The 19210-nt window shown below is 39.3% G+C and overlaps 2 protein-coding genes across 3 annotated transcripts; both read left to right on the top strand.

Annotated features, from left to right (window-relative positions):
- On the top strand, positions 1 to 7913 carry LOC143128627 (GTPase IMAP family member 8-like). Its single transcript, XM_076289860.1, has 6 exons — positions 1 to 168; positions 1310 to 1990; positions 2099 to 2860; positions 3379 to 3465; positions 3572 to 3754; positions 4354 to 7913. Exons 1-6 carry the CDS (start codon positions 138 to 140, stop codon positions 4485 to 4487), a joined length of 1878 nt encoding a protein of 625 aa, XP_076145975.1. The 5' UTR covers positions 1 to 137; the 3' UTR covers positions 4488 to 7913.
- A 3476-nt stretch (positions 7914 to 11389) lies between these two features.
- Positions 11390 to 17509, top strand: LOC143128601 (GTPase IMAP family member 8-like). Of its 2 annotated transcripts, none has more exons than XM_076289859.1 (5): positions 11390 to 11855; positions 12459 to 13136; positions 13286 to 15138; positions 15358 to 15495; positions 16566 to 17509. In XM_076289859.1, the coding sequence occupies exons 1-3, from the start codon at positions 11828 to 11830 to the stop codon at positions 13801 to 13803; spliced, it is 1224 nt and encodes a 407-aa protein (XP_076145974.1). In that variant the 5' UTR covers positions 11390 to 11827; the 3' UTR covers positions 13804 to 15138; positions 15358 to 15495; positions 16566 to 17509. The 2 variants fall into 2 exon arrangements, with proteins under 2 accessions (XP_076145974.1, XP_076145973.1); XM_076289858.1 differs by having other exon boundaries at positions 11390 to 13136; positions 13286 to 14067; positions 15076 to 15138.
- Positions 17510 to 19210: the final 1701 nt, after the last annotated feature.

Raw genomic sequence — 19210 nt, 5'->3', positions numbered from 1 at the left:
AATATAAGATGCGTGCGTCAACATGTCACTTTCGATGTGGGCGCTTTTAGGCAGCACAACAATCAACGCTCTTACAAATGGACAGTAGGAAGAGACCAAAAATAAATAAATACTAAAAAGTAAGAAGAGACCAAAACATGTCCAAAGAGGAACATCACAGGCAGCATGGTAAGACCAAAATTGAATTAGAACAAAGTGTTTGGCATGGGCTTGGCTCAGGTTTCACCTCTTTGTTTGGGTGGGGCTTTCCACAAAACAGTATTCATAATCTTCAACAGAATTGCATTTATGCCACAACTAAGGGCATAAATGCCCACAAGCTAACATTCTTGTTAGCAAGGAATAAAATAGTGAATAAACTATATCCATTGCCACACTCATGTTTTGTTTATGTTATGTTATGTTTTTTCTGTGTTGTCATGTCTAGTGTATAGTGAGTATAGCAGTAGATACTGTAACATTAATTGGTTACACTTTACTTGACATTACCCATTAATTACTAATCTGGCATCTCTCCAGCTCTTCTCTGCCTGTTTGTTTGTTCAATGTTGTCTGATGTGTGTTATTTTTTAGTTAGCTTGAACTTCTTGGATGTTTGTTGCCGTCTTTTCTGTTTTGTTGTTCATTCTATCTGTGTTTAGCTATGTAACGAGGCCCAAGCTTTTATGTCACATGTACCTACACTGTAATAATCTCAATAGGATATATTTTTACAGTATTACACATTTTTTACCATCAGTCTTGTAGATGTACAACAGACCTTTAGCTAATGACACATTTATTCTTTTTGTAATGGGCATAAAAATAAAGAAATATGTGTGTGGTTAAACCAGTTTGAGTACAGCCATTCTATCCAACTGAACATACAGATCAGAAGATTTCACAACCACAATAAGAATGTGGTTATACTAGCCTGGAAGCCAGCTTCAATATATTTAGATTCTGATATTGCGTATGTTATACAAGATATTGACAGTGCAATAACTTTAAAAGACAGCAGTGATGAATCCTTGAGCTACTGTATGCCTCGTGTCTCTTGTCCTTAAAATTGTCAGCTTTAATCAGAGACTTTCTAATGAGGAGACACAGCACTCAAAGAATCTTCCATAGAAATGTATGGGGTTAGTTCGTAACACCAATATGGCAGTAGTCTCTACACATACTCCTGTGTGCGCGTCCTCATTCACTTGAATAGGAAAATAGCTGCCCGATAACTGCCCAAAGTGTGTTACCAAGATGGCTAAAGGATGACTTGCCTAAAAGGACTTTATTTTTAATTCAGATGCTTTCTGTCTTGTGTATCTTCCAGAACTGCGGGCGGTGGTGTTGGGTGGGATGTACTCTGGGAAAACATACCTGATTGAGACTGTACTTGGTCTGGCGAAGCCTGAGTCTGCGAAAAGATCTGCTCACAATCTAAAGAATGAGGGGACTGTCTGGAGTAGGAAGTTAGTTTTAGTGAACACTCATGGATGGTGGAGGAACTTACAGATGACTGACACAGCAGAATTCATTAAACAGGAGCTTGTCCAAAGTGTGTTTCACTGTCCACCAGGGCCTCATGCCTTCATCTTGACGGTCATGATTGATATGCCTTTTGATGAGGATAACAGGAGAGCTGTAGAGCAACACATGGGTCTCTTTGGGGAGAATATCTGGAAACACACCATAGTGGTGTTCACCAGAGGAGAATCTCTGATGGGTAAAACCATAGAGCAGTATATTGAGAGTGAGGGAAAGGCTCTGAAGTGGGTTCTAGAGAAATGTGGGAACAGGTATTCTGTCTCTGACCAGAAGAGTAAAGACCAAAACCAGGTCATTCAGCTGTTAGAAAAGATAGAGAGTGTTGTAGTAAGTAACAGTGGAAGACATTTTGAGCTTGATGGGAAAAGTGTAAAGCAAATTGAGGAGAAAAAGAAAGATATAATGGAGAGGGCACTTGCCAGATTCAAGAGAAGCTTTAAGTACAGAGGAAAACAGAGTGCAGAAGGTAAGTTGATTGTCTACTATCTATCAATCTATCCATCTCTGTATCCTCTCAACCATAAACTCACACATCTAAATTAATTATGAAAACCCTTTTTTGCTGGCCCATCAGTGCGGGTTATTTCAGAAATCAGGATTCTTCTGTTAGGGTGGGTGAGCTCTAGAAAGACTTCTGCTAAAAACATAATTTTGGACAAAATGGAAAATGTAACCAAAAGGACCACATCTGTTCAGACACAAACTGGAGAAGTGGCAGGACAAAAGGTTTCTGTGGTGGACACCCCTGGCTGGTGGAAGTACTTACCTGCCCAGTCCACTCCCAGAGAGATGAAGAGAGAACTCTGGAAAAGTCTGAGCCTAGGTTCTAGAGCTCCCCATGCCATACTCCTTGCAGTTCCAGCAGACACAACCTTCCCTGAGGAGCAGAGAAAGATCACTGAAGACAACATGAAGATGTTTGGCGAGCAGGTCTGGAGACACACTATAGTGCTGTTCACGTGTGGTGATCTGCTGAGAAACACAACCATTGAGGAGCACATTGAAAGTGAAGGAGAACCATTGCGGTGGCTGGTGGAGAAATGTGGAAACAGATATCATGTCTTTGACAACATCAATAGAGGAGATGGTTCACAAGTCACAGAGCTCTTGGACAAGATTATAGAGATGGAGGCAAGGAACAGCTCACCTGCCGCTGAAACTGAAGAGACTGAGGTGATGGGAACCACAGAACCAGAAGGGTTGGATGTGGAGATGGGAAAAGTGTTGGATAATGAGTGGAACCGGATGGATAGAAAGATCGAGATGAAGATCAGCAAACTGTGGAACCAATCAATTGGCCTGAAAGGAAACCGAAGCATTGATGCTGTTGTGGACTGTGAGTGTATTCTTTATTTTTTATTTGGAGTGGTTGTTAGTCTTTCTGGGGTCCTTAGTGGAAAATTGCGTTAAAAACAGTACAGAAATATTACATTAAGAGCAATGAACAAGCTCACAAAAAAACCTACATATCTTTACAGTTTTAAAAGACAATAAATCAGAACAGTACACTCTTGAAACGAATGTGTTGAAAATAACACAACTTGTGTTGCTTCTGTGTCAACACTGGACAAGACAGTTTGTGTTGTTTCCTTTTTTTATTTGTTACGCAATATGTGTTGAAATAACACAACTTGCGTTGAAAACAACACATCTTGAGTTGTTTTCTCTGTGTCCAGACACATTCGTTTTAACAGTGTACTGTATGTTTGCTAAAGCACCAGTAGAATATGTCCTGCAGAGCTGACTGGATTCTTGTCAGATCAGCGCCAAATTCATCCATTTATCTTTCTGGTATTTGTGAAACCAATTATTTTCATTTAGTTTATTTTACACCTTCTGTTCTGTGTTATGAAGTTAAGGCAAATGGATCTTCACAGAAGTCAAGTGACAAATCACCAGAGAAAAACAGTTCTGTTTTCGGGGAATCACCTTTCAAATCAGGTTCTTTGATTTTCTTTTCTTCCATTATTAGCAGAGTTTACACAACATCCCCAAACTCCATTAAAATAATGAAAAATAAAACTGTGAGCTTAACATTTTACAACAGTGGCCAGTGATAAAAAGCATACTTTGGAAGAAGAGACACAAAGACCCTCAGACCTGACCAGTAAGGTTCACTCTGACCTGTTGGAGAAGATGAAGGATAAACTTGAGAGGGAGTGGGGCAGACGAGAGGCAGTCATCGTGGAGAGAGCTTGGGGGATCTTTTTGAAGACGAGCGCGTCACATGGTGAGTCTTTCGTTCAGTCTTTGGGACAGTGATCACCAAGGATTCCTCCTTTTAAAAATCTTGGTGTAATACACAACGTCACTAATTATTTTACATAGTGTTGTGCAATCCTGCAAGAGAGACAAAGTGAGAGAGGGAGTCCGTTTACATTTTCAAATGTTGGGGAATTACAACATATTTGCATATCACGTTGACAGTTCACAGTTAACACGCTGACTTCCTCACTTGAATTACTGTCTTTGCATCGTTATATAAAGATAACAACTTAAAAATAAGTCAAGATCTCAAGAGGTCACAATACAATCTCAAATACCTGTTACTGTGTGTATGTGAGCGGCAGAGCTAGTCTTACTGCAATCAAATGGCTAATTTGACTTTGGTAATGTTACAAAAGTTCCTTCAATTTCTGTGTCCTCTGGACTGTCTTACACAACTAAATAACTATGTCATAATTATAATTTCTAGACAGTGGTAGAGTTAAACTCCCCTGACACCCTAACATGCTAGATGTTACCCATCTTTCATGTCCAAATATTCAGTCTCAAGTTTCTCAAAGCGCAGGATGTTTATTTACATTTTGCTCATGTTTCCTTGTCCAGATATGACATCAGAACCGGGTGAGCATGAGTATGAACAATCAAAGAAAAAAGTGTGCAGGTGGCTCACAGGATCCTCTGGATTTGGATCAGAAGCAGAAGACAATGACACCAACTTATTATGTGAGAAACTTTGAAAGCAATATATGTCATCAAAACATATTTTAATGGCAAACAAATAAAATATTGCACTTTCCACCAAGAACAAAAATAATGTATGCCATGATGTCATGCCATGCGCCATTACTTGGGTGCAAATGGACATTCTGGATTTATTTGAACTGTTTTAAGTTAATTTTATTATACTTCTATTATAATATTACATTTTGTAGTTTATTTTATAATGTAATAGATTGAGTTGAAACAAAAAATACCCGTTCTTTCCAATTAACAGTGAAATAAAGAATTGTAAAAACAACATACAGTACTTCTGTTAATTTACGTTATAAAGAAACATAATTTGAAATATAACCGCAAGCGGTGATTTACTAACCTGGCCCTAGCCAGATGAATGTCGTTCCGCTTATCTCCGCCTAGCTTCACTCACATCCATCTGGAACCTCTTCCATTGAGAGTGATTTCTCCAACCAACTTTATGGTTTAGCCAATCAGGACGCAGGGCGGGAGTTTCATAGATGTGACATAGCGTAGAAGCGACTGTGAGACTGTTATCAGCATCACGGGTTAGCTTCGATGTGAGTGGTTGAAGTAGCACGCCAATAGATGACGGACAAGTGGCTTATTCAATCATATGCAAGCATTTTTTGATTAGGTCCAGCCTTCTGAAGCAACACTTCAATGGATCGGTTCCAGATGGATGAGTGGAGCTAGCGGAGCGAAATTCATCTGGCTAGGGCCAGGTTAGTGATTTACAGGGGTCCGAGCAAAACGAACATGAGGTAGCATAGCTTTTTAGTTTTACATATGCTTTGATTGTTTGGGCACAATTGTTCAAAAGAAACGTGATCAGATTTCGGTTATCGGATTTCAGTTACCGGATTTCGGCTATCGGATTGGATCAAATCTTGAAAATGGGTTGTTCAAAGGGAAACAAGGATCCTGAAATTGGATTAGATCACATAATCTATTCTTGGTTTTGATCTGGATAAAACCTTCACTTTGTGTTGTTCAAAACTTTTGAGTTGGATTGGAATAAATTTGATCCATAAAATTAGGATTACCCTGTGCTGTAACGTTATAGTGTGCTAACCTCCACAACTCAACAGTATTCTAACAGTACTCTATTCTACTGTGCTAATCTCCACAACCCTATAGTTTTCTAACAATACTCTATTCTAGTGTGCTTACCTCCACAACCCAACAGTATTCTAACAGTACTCTATTCTAGTGTGCTTACCTCCACAACCCAACAGTATTCTAACAGTACGCTATTCTAGTGTGCTAATCTCTACAACCCAATATTATTCTAACAATACTCTATTCTACAGGACTATGCATTTGTTGTGGATAAGATGAAGGTCTGATAATGGAAGGCAGTGTTTCCCACAGAATTGAATTGTTGTGGTGGTAGGTGAAGGGGGGGGGGTTCTATGTTGGAGTCAATAAGATGAACAGCATATAATTATACAGTTATACTTGCCTTGCATGACAAGTCCTGACAAGTAGCTGTAACATTATAGTGTGCCAACCTCCACAACCCAACAGTATTCTAACAGTATTCTATTCTAGTATGCTAACCTCCACAAACCAACTGAAGGAACTGTAGGGGGCGATGTGGGTCGAGGTAGAGTGAGTGTGTGGCGAGCAGGCAGAGCCTCGGTCAGAAGGCTCAATGGTATGGAGTGATGACACGGAGATGGTTTCGGGGCAACACAAGTGAACTTTATTTGAGTTTCAATTCATCTGTTCTTTTGTTCTTTACTTGTATGTGTGCTGCATCAAAGAGGAAACAAACAGAAAATGGAGTAATCAGTGAAATGGGGTAAATCAGTACAGATCCCAACTCACAAACAAACCAATTGACATTTGAACAATAAACTGAAATCATATGGCTATATAAGGTACAACTAAACAATACTTGACATCCCAAGTCAACCAACATCATCTAATCATCTCTCACATGGGACTCCAACACACCAAACCAACAAACAAAGACCTTAACTTTACACATGATGGCAGAGCTACTCTACAAACTGATAAACATCACAAGTCATAGTGAGGGTCATTAAAGTGATGACTTACGTGAACTCAAAGACGCACACAAAGCAGGACACACTGGAGTGCTGGGTTGAGATGAACAAAAGAGTGAACTGAGGGCGAGCAAACAATTTATCCTGGTCTGAGCCCCTGCTCCGGAGCTACAGGGTTTTCCAGCAGGTAAACTTGGCGTGGTTAGGTGGCAGAGCCAAACAATCCTGCAATTTCTCCACAGCACTTTCACCTCAAGGACTTTGTGCAGATTTAAGTGTACTTAGTGTACATTCGAAAATGAGAAACAATATAATAATAATAATAATATATATATATAAATATATAAATTATATATATAAACTTAGGGAGTCTTAGGGAGTCTCTTCACCAACAGTATTCTAACAATACTCTATTGTATGCTAACCACCACAACCCAACAGTATTCTAACAGTACTCTATTCTAGTGTGCTAATCTCTACAACCCAATAGTATTCTAACAATAGTTGATTCTACAGGACTATTTATTTGTCGTGGATAAGATGAAGGGTCTGATAATGGAAGGCAGTGTTTCCCAGAGAATTGAATTGTATTTGTGGTGGTAGGTGAAGGGGGGGGGGGGGTTCTGTGTTGGAGTCAATAAGATAAATAGCCTATAATTATACAGTTATACTTGCCTTGCACTACAAGTCCATATTGACAAGTAGCTGTAATGTTATAGTGTGCTAGCCTCCACAACCCAACAGCATTCTATTCTAGTATGCTAACCTACACAACCCAACAGCATTCGAACACTAATGCTTCAAGTGGGATTTGAACTCTCAACTTAAGGATCACCAGTACAAGGCATTATCCCACTGAGCCACTGTCAATCCTACATGTTGGCCAGTCACATTCACATGGTGAAAATGTGTATTGGTAAACACACAACAAGAAAAACTCCAAGCATACATTTGACAATAAAATGAAGGGCTTTCCTAAAAGAGTACACCTGAAAACGTTTTGAAATTCTGGGGCAATTAGACATTTGTAGAGATGAACACTAATGGATGAAATATAAATATGATAGAATTAATGATGAGGGAAAATAGTAAACAAAGAAGTTCCCCTAAATGTCAGAGTGTCTCAGCATTCTGATTCTTGGCAACAAATGACTGTGTATGTTGATTGCCTGATGTCATTCAGTGGGGTGTACTACGAATCTCGATTAGTGGGTTAGCGAGGTATGTTGCGCTCAAAGCCAGGCTATGCTGTGACACGAAAGTGGATCTGTTTTAGTGTCACTATATCACCATGGCATCTTATGCTGTCAACCAAACCAGTGGGGTGTACTACGAATCTCGATTAGTGGGTTAGCGAGGTATGTTGCGCTCAAAGCCAGGCTATGCTGTGACACGAAAGTGGATCTGTTTTAGTGTCGCTATATCACCATGGCATCTTATGCTGTCAACCAAACCTGGTCGGGAGGAGGTTATGTGCTAAGTTATAGCTCAAATCGTGTAATCTACCGCACACTGACCAATCAATTGTCTTAAAAACTAAGTTAGCTCACGTGTAGGATTCTGTCATATATCTTACAGGTGGAGCTCCGCCTCTACTAACATTTTGGATCTCGAATGCACTTTAATAGTGCTGTGCGTGCAAATATCCCACTATGGACGTGCATACCATACCACAACTGATGACAATTGATTTATTTGATGTTATAGGTTAGACACAAAAAATGACCGCAGTGTAGACTAAGCTATCGCTCATGAATGCGGAAGTAATTGTTTTTAAATAGAGGCGGTCTTGTGCTTCTCCACGTTACACGATTGGCCAAAGTCATCCCAACACCGAGAACGCGCACAGATCTGAGCTGAAAGCCTAGTTTGACAAATATATCACATAACTGCAATCGTAGTATCACTTAACGTATACCCCTGAGTCAAGGCTTTGTCAAGCCTCGATATGTCTACATAGCCTAGATATGTCTAACGTGCTTCGTAGTATACCCCACTGGTGCTGTTCAATGGTGTGAATCTTCAATAACCAATAGTATTCGAGCTAGAGCCTAAAGCACTACCGGGGATTCGAACTCTCAACCTAACAAACACCAGCACTAGGCATTACCCCACTGAGCCACTGACAATCCTAAATAATGGGCAGTCATATTCACATGGTGAAAATGTGTGTTGGTAAACACACAAGAAAAACTCCAAGCATACATTTGACAATAAAATGAAGGGCTTTCTTGAAAGTACACCTGAAAACTTTTTGAAATTCTGGGGCAATTAGACATTTGTAAAGAAGAACACTAATGGATGACATATAAATATGATAGACTTAATGATGAAGGAAAAATAGCAAACAAAGAAGTTCCCCTAAATGTCAGAGTTTCTCAGCATTCTGATTCTTGGCAACTAATGACTGTGTATGTTGATTGCCTGATGTCGAGCTAGAGCCTAAAGCACTACCAGGGATTTGAACTGTCAACCTAACAAAACACCAGCACTAGACATTATCCCACTGAGCCACTGACAATCCTACATATTTGGCAGTCACATTCACATGGTGAAAATGTGTATTGGCAAACACACAACATCAAGAAAATTCCTAGCATACATTTGGTAATAGAATTAAGGGCTTTATAAAAAAGAGTAAAGATCTGAAAATGTGCACTGTTAATGGTATCCACATAATGATGGTTGTATGGTTATTCTCCAAGGAAAAAAAAATTACTCATATAGGAATATAGGTGATATAGGAGAAATGGGCTGAGTGGTCAAACTTTATTGGTCTATATCTCTGAAATGGAACAACATTTCCAAATTCTTTTGATAACTTTTGTGAGGCTTTGTCTAAACATTGTCTGTGAGAATTTGGTGAAGATTTGATCATTTTTGAAGCCTGTGAAACTTTTTATGATGTTTGGCTTTTCTCTGAAATTGTGGCAAAAGTAAACATTTTTAGAGCATAAGACCAGGGTGAAAAAGATGCATCTAACTGTAGAGATTAATATGATGAAAGAATTTTGAGTCTCGGTCAATCTGGTAAGGAGAAATAAGCATTTTTGACAAGAGCGCCACCTTTGGGTGCAGTACCCAAATTTTGGGTTATGGGTAGTAGGGGGTACTGGTAACAATACTTGAAAATGTGAAGTTTCTAGGATTTACGGTTTATAGGAATATAGGTGATCTAGGAAAAATGGCCTAAGTGGTGTAACTTTATTGGCCTATATCTCTGAAATGGAACAAAATATCAAAATTCTGAGCGATAACTTTTGTGAGACTTGGTCTAAACATTGTCTGTGAGAATTTTGGTGAAGATTTGATTATTTTTGAAGAGTGTGAAACTTTTTATAATGTTTGGCTTTTCCATGAAATTGTGTCAAAAGTAAACATTTTTAGACCATAAGACCAGGGCCAAAAAGATGCATCTAAGTTTAGAGATTAATATTATGAAAGAATTTTGAGTCTAGGTCAATCTGGTAAAGAGAAATTAGCATAATAAACGTTTTTTTCCAATAGCGCCACCTTTGGGTGCAGTACCCCAAATTTTGGGTCATGGGTAGAGGGGGGTACTGGTAACCATACCTGAACATTTGAGGAGTTTTGGAGTTACGGTTTAGGCTGCAGTATGACTTTTACAGAATTTTGGCCAAAAATGAACGGTACAGAAACAATAGGGGTCCTGCAGCTACGCTGCTCGGACCCCTAACAATAAGTGTGCTTGCAAGCACACTTAATAAAATAAAAGTAGAATTGCACATAGGCTAGCAAGAAGCTGGTCTGAGGGCAGATCTGGCGTTGTGCTCATCTCACAGTTTTCACCATTTTTATCAAAAAAAATATTTTGAAAACAATCAATGGTACTATCTTAATATTCTGGCAAATTTAAAATATGATGGTCGAAAGTGGGCCAGAGGTGGCGATCCGATATCTGGAAATCTGATCTCACTATGGGTTTGTGTTCACAATTTGGTCCCCCTCACTTTCAAAATATCTGCTGCGCCCCTGGTGCAACTCAATTGCAACCTAGCACAACCAATCCATTTGATTATGTGTATTGTCTGTGTGTGTGCTTATGAGGGCTTTCCTGGTGCATCTTCTGTTGTATAAGTCTTGAATGTACGAGTCTGATGTTGTTAGCTTAAAATAATTGTGATGTTCAAAATTCATTACAGACATAACATTTTCAGTCTTACTGCCTTTACATTATTATATTGAAACTGTTGTGTGAGGTATAAATATCATTAATTTGCCTCAATTAAAGGACAACAGTCCTGAGCAATGGAGTGATTTTAATTGTTATACTGTAACTGCAGGTGGCATTAGTTCCTGAGAACTGAAAGAAAAACGTTGTACATTTTGAGGGATTTTTAACTGAGAGACGCACGGCAAGTCTGGTGCATGTACCAGGGCATGTCTGAAGGTGGCAGTATACACAAATGCAAAATGAGGAGAACTTGCAATGTAATTGTTAAAGGGACTATGCATAAGCTTGACTAGCTGTTGGCTAATGAGCTAAATTATTTCACAATATTTAACCCAATTTCCTCCTCACCCCTCTCAAAATTCAAAGACTTTACTTGATATTGCTTCAAAACTATTATTTTGTCACATTCTGTTGCACAATTTTGAAGGTTTTAAACTGAAAATCCAATATGGCCCCTGTAATACAGTTGTGCCGAACTCTCATATGTCCTGTGTGGTCTCTCGGTGCCTTAATAATAATACAACATCTGTCTCAAAGAAGCTCTCAAGGACAAAATCAAAATGTATTTCATATTCAATGAACTTAAAGCTTGTGACAGTGTGGATAGATTTTTCTCATATTTGTGGTGTCTTCTCTTCATAGTCTATCAAAGTAACAAGTGACATTTGAATACAGAAAGATTGTCTATGATAGACAATCTTTCTGTATTCAAATGTCACTTGTTACTTTGACTTCTGTCCAAACCACATAGTGGGCGTGTTTAATAGAGATACTAGCTATATCCTCCTGGCTGCTTGTGTTTTGACAAATAGCTGACACACAAAATGGGAGTGAACATTTGAGTGAGTCTTTTTGACATCTCTTTTCCTCTTCCGGTGTAGGCTACTGAATGCTTGCTCTGACATGCAGTCAGTCTGGTTTATGAACCCTCAATCTAAAACAGGACAGGTCACTTTAGCTTTATTTTTAATGTGTCACACCAGAGGAAGGAGGTCTATTGTATTTAGACTCTGAGCTGAATGTTTGAACATTCATATGTACTTGTTAGTGTGCAGGAGACATGAGAGGGACTTTGGTCTTATTTTCATACTATACATACATTCTTTAATGATCTGATCAAAACAAGGAGAACATGTCTCAAGGCCGACTTCATCCGGATGGTAAGTCACCGATTTAAAGCTGGTAATTGTTTCTAAGAACACTTGTGTATTGCGTTGTTGTATTCTAGGGATCTAGAATTGTTTCCTGCCAAAATAAATATCAGATTTAGGAGTGTCAGTTATCAAATTGTGTCATAACATTTAAAAGCAATATGCATCATACAACCATAGATATGCATTGTATATTAACACTGATATTTTTGTTCAAATATGCTTGTCTGAGTATTTCAAATTCCATAACTACAACCAATTATTGGACTGATTATTTTGATGGTGTTAGGTTGTACGTAATATCATGTTGTCCATCAAAGCTTCTTCCTGGCACATTTAGATTCAAACCCTCCATTACATTAATTTACGATATGTGAATATACCTCTGTATGTTTGAAAAGGACAAACAAAATGTGCTCTGAATAAAAAGGTGAAGTGCATAAAGAAAAGATAAATGTTTCAGTTATCTAGACAATCCTCAGATTCAAGTTGTTTATGACTGTGGACTGGACAGCATTTTTCTCTTGTTTTGTTTGGATCACTTTCTTATGTATCCATAATTTGGCTAAATTTGCATGTTTCTTTTTGCATTCCTTTTTTTTTATCTTACAGAAATTAATTTGGTAGTAGTGGGAGGAATCATATCGGGCAAAACATCAATATGTAGCCTTCTGCTAGGTCAGGAGAACCCTCAGCCTGGTCCAAAAACTGTGAACTGCGTAAAACGTGATGGTCAGGTGAGAGGTAAGAGGTTGACAGTGGTTGACACCCCAGGATGGTGGAAGGACTACTCTCTGATTGACACAGCAGAGAGAATCAAACACGAGCTACAGCTGAGTGTCCAACACTGCCCTCCAGGACCTCACGCTTTCATCCTTACTGTTGAGATTGAAAAGTTTATCGAGAGGAACAGAAGTTCTGTGGATGAGCACTTGGGGCTCTTTGGTGAGAAAATTTGGGAGCACACCATAGTGGTGTTCACCAGAGGAGAATATCTAAAGGTCAGAAGCATTGAGCAGCACATTGAGAGTCAGGGGGAGGCTCTGAAGTGGCTACTAGAGAAATGTGGAAACAGATACTGTGTCTACGACAAGCAGACTAAAGATCAAAACCAGGTCATCCAGCTGTTGGAAAAGATAGAGAGTGTTGTAGTGAATAACAGCGGCAGACATTTTGAGCTTGATGGGACAACTTTAAGGGAGGTCGAAGAGAAGAAGAGAGCTGCTCAGGAGCAAGCCAATGCACGACAGCTAAAGGTTGAAGAGAAAAAGAAACGACTCATAGAGGGAGGTAAGTAATGTAGAGGAGTTAAACAAAACATGCTTTTATTTGCCAAACTATGTTGATACTTTGTGCCAACAGTACTACAAGTATACAATTATTAATGTTATTGTTATTATAGATGTTGTTATTGGTTATTGTTTAAATATATCTTTCAGGTCAGGTCCAGCCTCTACCAGAAATCAGAATTGTTATGTTAGGGTGGGTGTGTTGTGGGAAAAGTTCTGCCAAAAATGTCATCCTGAACAAAAAAGATCACGGTCCCCTAAGCAGAACTCATCAATGTGAAAAACATGAAGGATCGGTGGGTGACAGACATGTCACTGTGGTGGACAACCCTGGTTGGTGGAAATATTTCCCTGACCACTACACTCCTGAATGGGTGAAGACAGAGCTCGAGCGAAGCGTGACTTTTGGTTCTAAGGCTCCCCATGCCCTCCTATTGGTGGTCCCGGCTGATGTGTCATTCCTGGAGGCACAGAGAAAGGGAATTCAAGAGAACATGAAGATGTTTGGTGAAATGGTTTGGAGAAACACCATTGTGCTTTTCACCTGGGGAGATACTTTGGGGAACACAAGAATCGAGGAGCACATTGAGAGTGAAGGGGAACCCCTCAGGTGGCTTGTGGAGAAATGTGGGAACCGATATCTCTTTGATATGTCTTTGACAACGTGAATGGAGGAGACAGATCACAAGTCCACCAGCTTCTACAGAAGATTGAGGAAATGGATGCAAGTGTTAGTTCCTGTGATGGGACCCAGAAAACCCCAGAAACGGAACTAACAGAGAGTCACACAAAAGAAGAGAAGGTGAGGAAAGAGATGGTGAAGTTTCTGGACAAAGAGTGGACTAGAAGGGACAATGAACTGGAGGAGAAGGTGAGAGCGATGTGGCGAGAGACGAGGAGAGGAGACAGGAGCATGGATTACGTACCAGACTGTGAGTATCAGTTATATTTCATCACTGACCCGGTTTAGATTTCATCACTTTATTCAAGACACATTTGACTGCTGTGCAACTTTAGTTACTCATTTCCTATATTTAGTACAGTTTAGTTACACCTTAAACCTAGCCTGACGAGCCAGACCCACAATAAATGTAGGGTCTGGGAACTTACCATAGGCACTGCTCAATCCGAGGGGTGGGATAAATGGTTGTCTTTCAAATTTCCTCTGCACACAATAGGATGGCGATACAACTCATGAGTCCCATGCATTTTCCCACCAGTGGAGCTAGTTGGGTAGTTGATCAAACTTTTGCCAATTTAAAAAAAGCTTAACTTGAGTCGTGATTCAAAGACCGCTGTTCACCAGCAGCAGCATCCATCTTCTTTGTTTTCAAGTTGCAGGAAATTCACGTGGAACCGTCGCCGACTCTAAACACGATGTGATTGGCCTGATAGAAGTTTCATTTTTCCAGCTCGCAAGCCAACGGAGAGTTGCTAGACTACTCTGGCTGCAAATTGCATTTGCTGCCACTAGGGTGGATCTAGATTTCTAGGCAGCCTACAGGTTAGTGCTTCGGACTTGTAACCGGAGGGTTGCCGGTTCGAACTCCAACCAGTAGGAACGGCTGAAGTGCCCTTGAGCAAGGCACCTAACCCCTCACTGCTCCCCGAGCGCCGCTGTAGCAGGCAAGCTCACTGCGTCGGAATTAGTGTGTGCTTCACCTCACCTTGTGTTCACTGTGTGCTGAGTGTGTTTCACTAATTCACGGATTGGGATAAATGCTGAGACCAAATTTCCCTCACAGGATCAAAAGAGTATATATACTTATACTTATACTATACTATACCTTAAACCTTTTCTACATGTTATTCAAGGGCACAACCATGTTGTAGTCTGGGAGAGTGCAGGGCTGAGCCGCGAGGTAAACACAACGCGGACACAGTATAAATCATGACTTTGCATTACCTTATATATTTATTATTATGATTATATGTTTCAGTTCATGAAAATGAAGTATCTGTGGATACCAGGGGATTGCCCATTACATTACCATTGTCATCAGGTAACCACCCACAACATACCAAACAGCAAATTAATTTTATATGCATTCTGTAATGATGTATGGTGATATTTGCACTTATAATAAGATTGTAAAAACAATAAATATTTCACATCACATATTTTACCTCAGATTATCATTTATTCAGCATTTAGTGATAATGCACTTCTATGGAATATAGTTATGAGGTTGAAAGTATGCTGCTTGTTCATCTTGTACCAGAGAAACCAGGACAAGCTGAACATGATCCTGAACGGATTGACAGAAACATGCAAGAGATGTTTAGACGGGAATGGGCCCGACGTGAAGCTGGAATCGTGGAGAAATTTCAGGGCTTCATATCAGAGCTCAGAGTAGGAGGTAAATTGTTGTGGACTATGAACTCATGCCTCTTCGCAGCCTTGTCTTTATAACGAAAATGTTCTACAAAATGCAACTTTAAAAATTGGACAATGTAGTTAATATTTCATTAAGTATTCCAGCTGGTTCTACTGCCCAATTGCTACCAGGTAATCTCATTGTGAAATTTAGACAGAGCCGGACAGTAACGGAGTACATTTACTTGAGTACAGTACTTGAGTACAATTTTGAGGGATCTGTACTTTACTCGAGTATCATTTTTGGGGAGTACTCATGACTTTACTCAAGTACATTTGAGAGGCAAATATTGTACTCTTTACTCCACTACATTTCTATCCATAACTGTGAGTACCCGTTACTACTTCTTAAAAAAAAAGGAAAAAAGAAAAATCTCAGAAACCCTCAATTTGTTGTTTCCCTCTCAAACGTGATTGGATGGTGCAGGTGCCACTGATTGGGACAGCCTATCAGCAATCACCTTTAGCTTTCCACCAAAGTCAACTCCATGGTCAGACCATGGACGAAACAATGGATGAAGACGCAGCAGGTCCATCCCGGGAATGTGCCAACCTGTGGCCCCACCTCGCCAGACTATTTCAATTTTCTGAACAAGTTAATGATAGTTTTCGTTTCAAGTGTTTCAATTACAAAATAGTATTTTGTATTTGAAATACATGTATTAGAAATACTGCCCGTCCCTGGCAACATGGTAAAACGATGAAAATGACTTGATTTTACTTCCAATTAATTTTACATTCTCCAAGGTATAAACACTAACATTTTTCATAACTCCATGTAGGACGTTTCTGTACATAAATGTAAGCACTGTGGCAGTAGTAATGCAATATTTAGAAAATGTAGGCTACTCTTGTACTCTTGATACTCAAGTACTTTTAAAAACAAGTACTTCAGTACTTTTACTTAAGTAGACATCTGACTGTTGTACTTTTACTTGTACTTGAGTAAAATTTAGCAAAGGGTATCTGTACTTTTCCTCAAGTAATGAAGCTGTGTACTCTGCCCGCCTCTGAATTTAGAGTTAAACTTGTTGAACTTCTATGTTCTTTTAGTTGATTTATCTGAACCTGATGATCATGAGAAGCAAGAAGCAACAGAAAAAGTGCTCAACTGGCGAACAGAACCCTCTGACCCTGGAGTTGGGTCAGAATTAGGGGAAGAGGACAGCTTGGCAGAGTGACAAACATATATTGATACTGGACTTATGACCTGTTGCCACGTCAGGGCCGTTTTACCACCTCAAACGTACATTTATTTCTGTAAACTGAACGCCATGTCATCCATTATCCCTTACATACATAGTACAATAAATTAATATGACCAAGGGATCAGGTGCATGAACCATGTCTAGGGATCAAAGTAGTCATAGAACTTACACAACAGATGTTTTGTTCTGGTTATGATCACAAAACTATTTTTCCTGCTACTTTGTGACGACCGGTCTATTAATGTTTTTAAAGTGTACACTTGTATTCTTGTTTATTCATCAATGTTGCACAATATAATTGAATATAAAATGCATCTGAACATCAACGCCCCATCACATTGATTTTACAGTAATAACTGCATCTAAGAAATCTATTTTTCCTACATTCTATTTTATTAATGATCAAAGGGTGAATGAATGACCTCTTCATCACCGTGAAGGAAATGCAGTGATATGCTACAATACAGTGTTGTCCAAATAGTGATTACCATAAAATGAGAACAGTGCACGTTGATTTACAGCCCAAGTATAATACTTGTTGTACACATAATTTAAAAAAACACTAGAACAAACCAATGTGATTTTAGCATTACAGCAACAGCAATCTGCCACTGAACGTCCTCTCCTTCATTAACACAAAGTACAAAGGGGGGCCATGCTTGTTGGCTTGTTTTGGTCCAGTGACGCGTTATGCTGTTTAGCTGGTTTATGCTTGGCTGACACACTGTATGCATTACCACTCTACACAACTGTACTGTATGTAGGCCAAATAAACATCAGTTTCTGATACTTCTATCTGACCAGTTAAAAGAATATCATTTCTAGTCATAGACAGAGTGTGCAAAGCCTAAACAAAGAATTTGGGAACTTTTTGTTTGTGTTAGAAATCATATTATATGTCTATGGGCTTTATAGTGTTTAAATTAAGTTTGGTCAGAACTCACATAACATCACATATGATAAGTATGGTATAGTAGTATATTTGTCCTGGGCTTGACTTAGACTTCACTGTTTTATGTATGTACTGTATACATGTATATGTATAAGAAGGATTTACTCAATGAATCATACCTGTATGTTCATAATTTCAAACTGAGTTTGTGCCATAAAATGTGGCACAAATTAAGTGTTACAATGTAGTAGTGACAATAGGTGGCATTCTAACAGAAAAGTGTGAACATTTTTCAGTTGGAGTGGACATTTTGGAGTCCAGCTTCAGAAAGTAAAAGTCCTACTATGTATTAGTTCTACCTGTGCACCAGGTGATCTCACTTATTAGCCCATTTCACAAGATGGGGCCGCTGTGTAAATCAACTTCCTGTGGAAGAGCACTATAGACAGCAAAAGAAAAGTCCACAGGAAACACAGAAACAGGAAGACGTTTTACTCTGCCAATTAAGGTATCATTAACATAAATGAGTCCGGACACCTGGACACTGTGAAATTGGTCTATTAGGTGATTGTTGTGCCAGTTAGAATCAGCTGGGGCCTGTACTAAGAATGGAGCTTAACCTACCCAGATGTAACCCAGGGTTACTTTGTTAAACCGGGGTTGACAAAACCTGGTTATCTTTTGTGGTGTTAATCGGTACTACGACGCTGATTATGAAGTTGATTTGTTGAGCCGGGGTTAACCTCATTGGAGTTTGTGCGCGTTCACATAAAAGGGGCGGGTTGCAGCGCAAATCACCACTTTCAGTGATGACGCGTTCACCTTATTTTACGGATGAGGAATGCAAAATTATTATGACAAGTTATGAGGAATTAAAACCCACTCTACGACAAAAATCAAATACGTCGGCAGTGAACAAAGCAAGGCAAGGCTGTTGGCAATGTATTGCAGATCGGGTAGCCTAAATGCCTAAAAGTAAAGTTTTATTTCCACATGTTCTTCAAATACGGAGGATTAATAGCTTGCGGAATGTATTTAATGAGTTGAAATAATTAAATTGCCTATTTTGAGTTCATAGAAATGCCTACAGATGCAACACAATTTAGAAGTGGGCATATAGATTACAGTAATAAGGATAATTGAATGTTTAAGTAGCCCCCATTGACTGATTTAGTGTATGCCTAATCCTGTGAACATTTCAGATGCAACACCATTGCCAAACGCACATGGCAGCAGGTGAAAATGAAACACAAACACATTATTCAGAATAGTGGTTTATATAGTCATGAAAACATGCAGGCCTAGTATGCTTATAGGTTATAGCCTTCACTTGGCCTCTGTTTTACAGCTAACAAGAAAAAGGTGTCTTTGAACACTACTGTAAGGCACCAGAGTGTTTTACAATAGCAGAGGAGTTGGCCATAGCAAATAATAGTGGAAGGCCGATTATGGAGGGGGTTGAGGGAGGCATTCGGTCGGATTCTGGTGTGGAAATGTGTAGCCTTTATGTGCAGGGTACAGTAATATGACATTCAATTCAATACGTTTGTTAAAATGGTGATTTTAATTTATTAGGCCTAGGCCTATTGTAGGCTATG

The sequence above is a fragment of the Alosa pseudoharengus genome, unplaced genomic scaffold (genome assembly GCF_046254945.1).
Source record: "Alosa pseudoharengus isolate Yale_2024_CS ecotype anadromous, Long Island Sound unplaced genomic scaffold, YU_APseudo_1.1 YU_APseudo_1.1_scf_1, whole genome shotgun sequence".
Taxonomy (NCBI): Eukaryota; Metazoa; Chordata; class Actinopteri; order Clupeiformes; family Clupeidae; genus Alosa; species Alosa pseudoharengus.
This window is presented reverse-complemented; position numbering and strand designations above follow the sequence as displayed.

Excerpts from the sequence above, each read along its gene's own strand:
- LOC143128627 (XM_076289860.1), top strand. The coding sequence starts at position 138 with ATGTCCAAAGAGGAACATCACAGGCAGCATG. Across the intron at positions 169-1,309 it reads GGAACATCACAGGCAGCATG|AACTGCGGGCGGTGGTGTTG; the intron begins GTAAGACCAAAA and ends TGTATCTTCCAG. Across the intron at positions 3,466-3,571 it reads GGAATCACCTTTCAAATCAG|TGGCCAGTGATAAAAAGCAT; the intron begins GTTCTTTGATTT and ends ATTTTACAACAG.
- LOC143128601 (XM_076289858.1), top strand. The coding sequence starts at position 12,422 with ATGTTTCTTTTTGCATTCCTTTTTTTTTATCTTACAGAAATTAATTTG. Across the intron at positions 13,137-13,285 it reads GAAACGACTCATAGAGGGAG|GTCAGGTCCAGCCTCTACCA; the intron begins GTAAGTAATGTA and ends TATATCTTTCAG.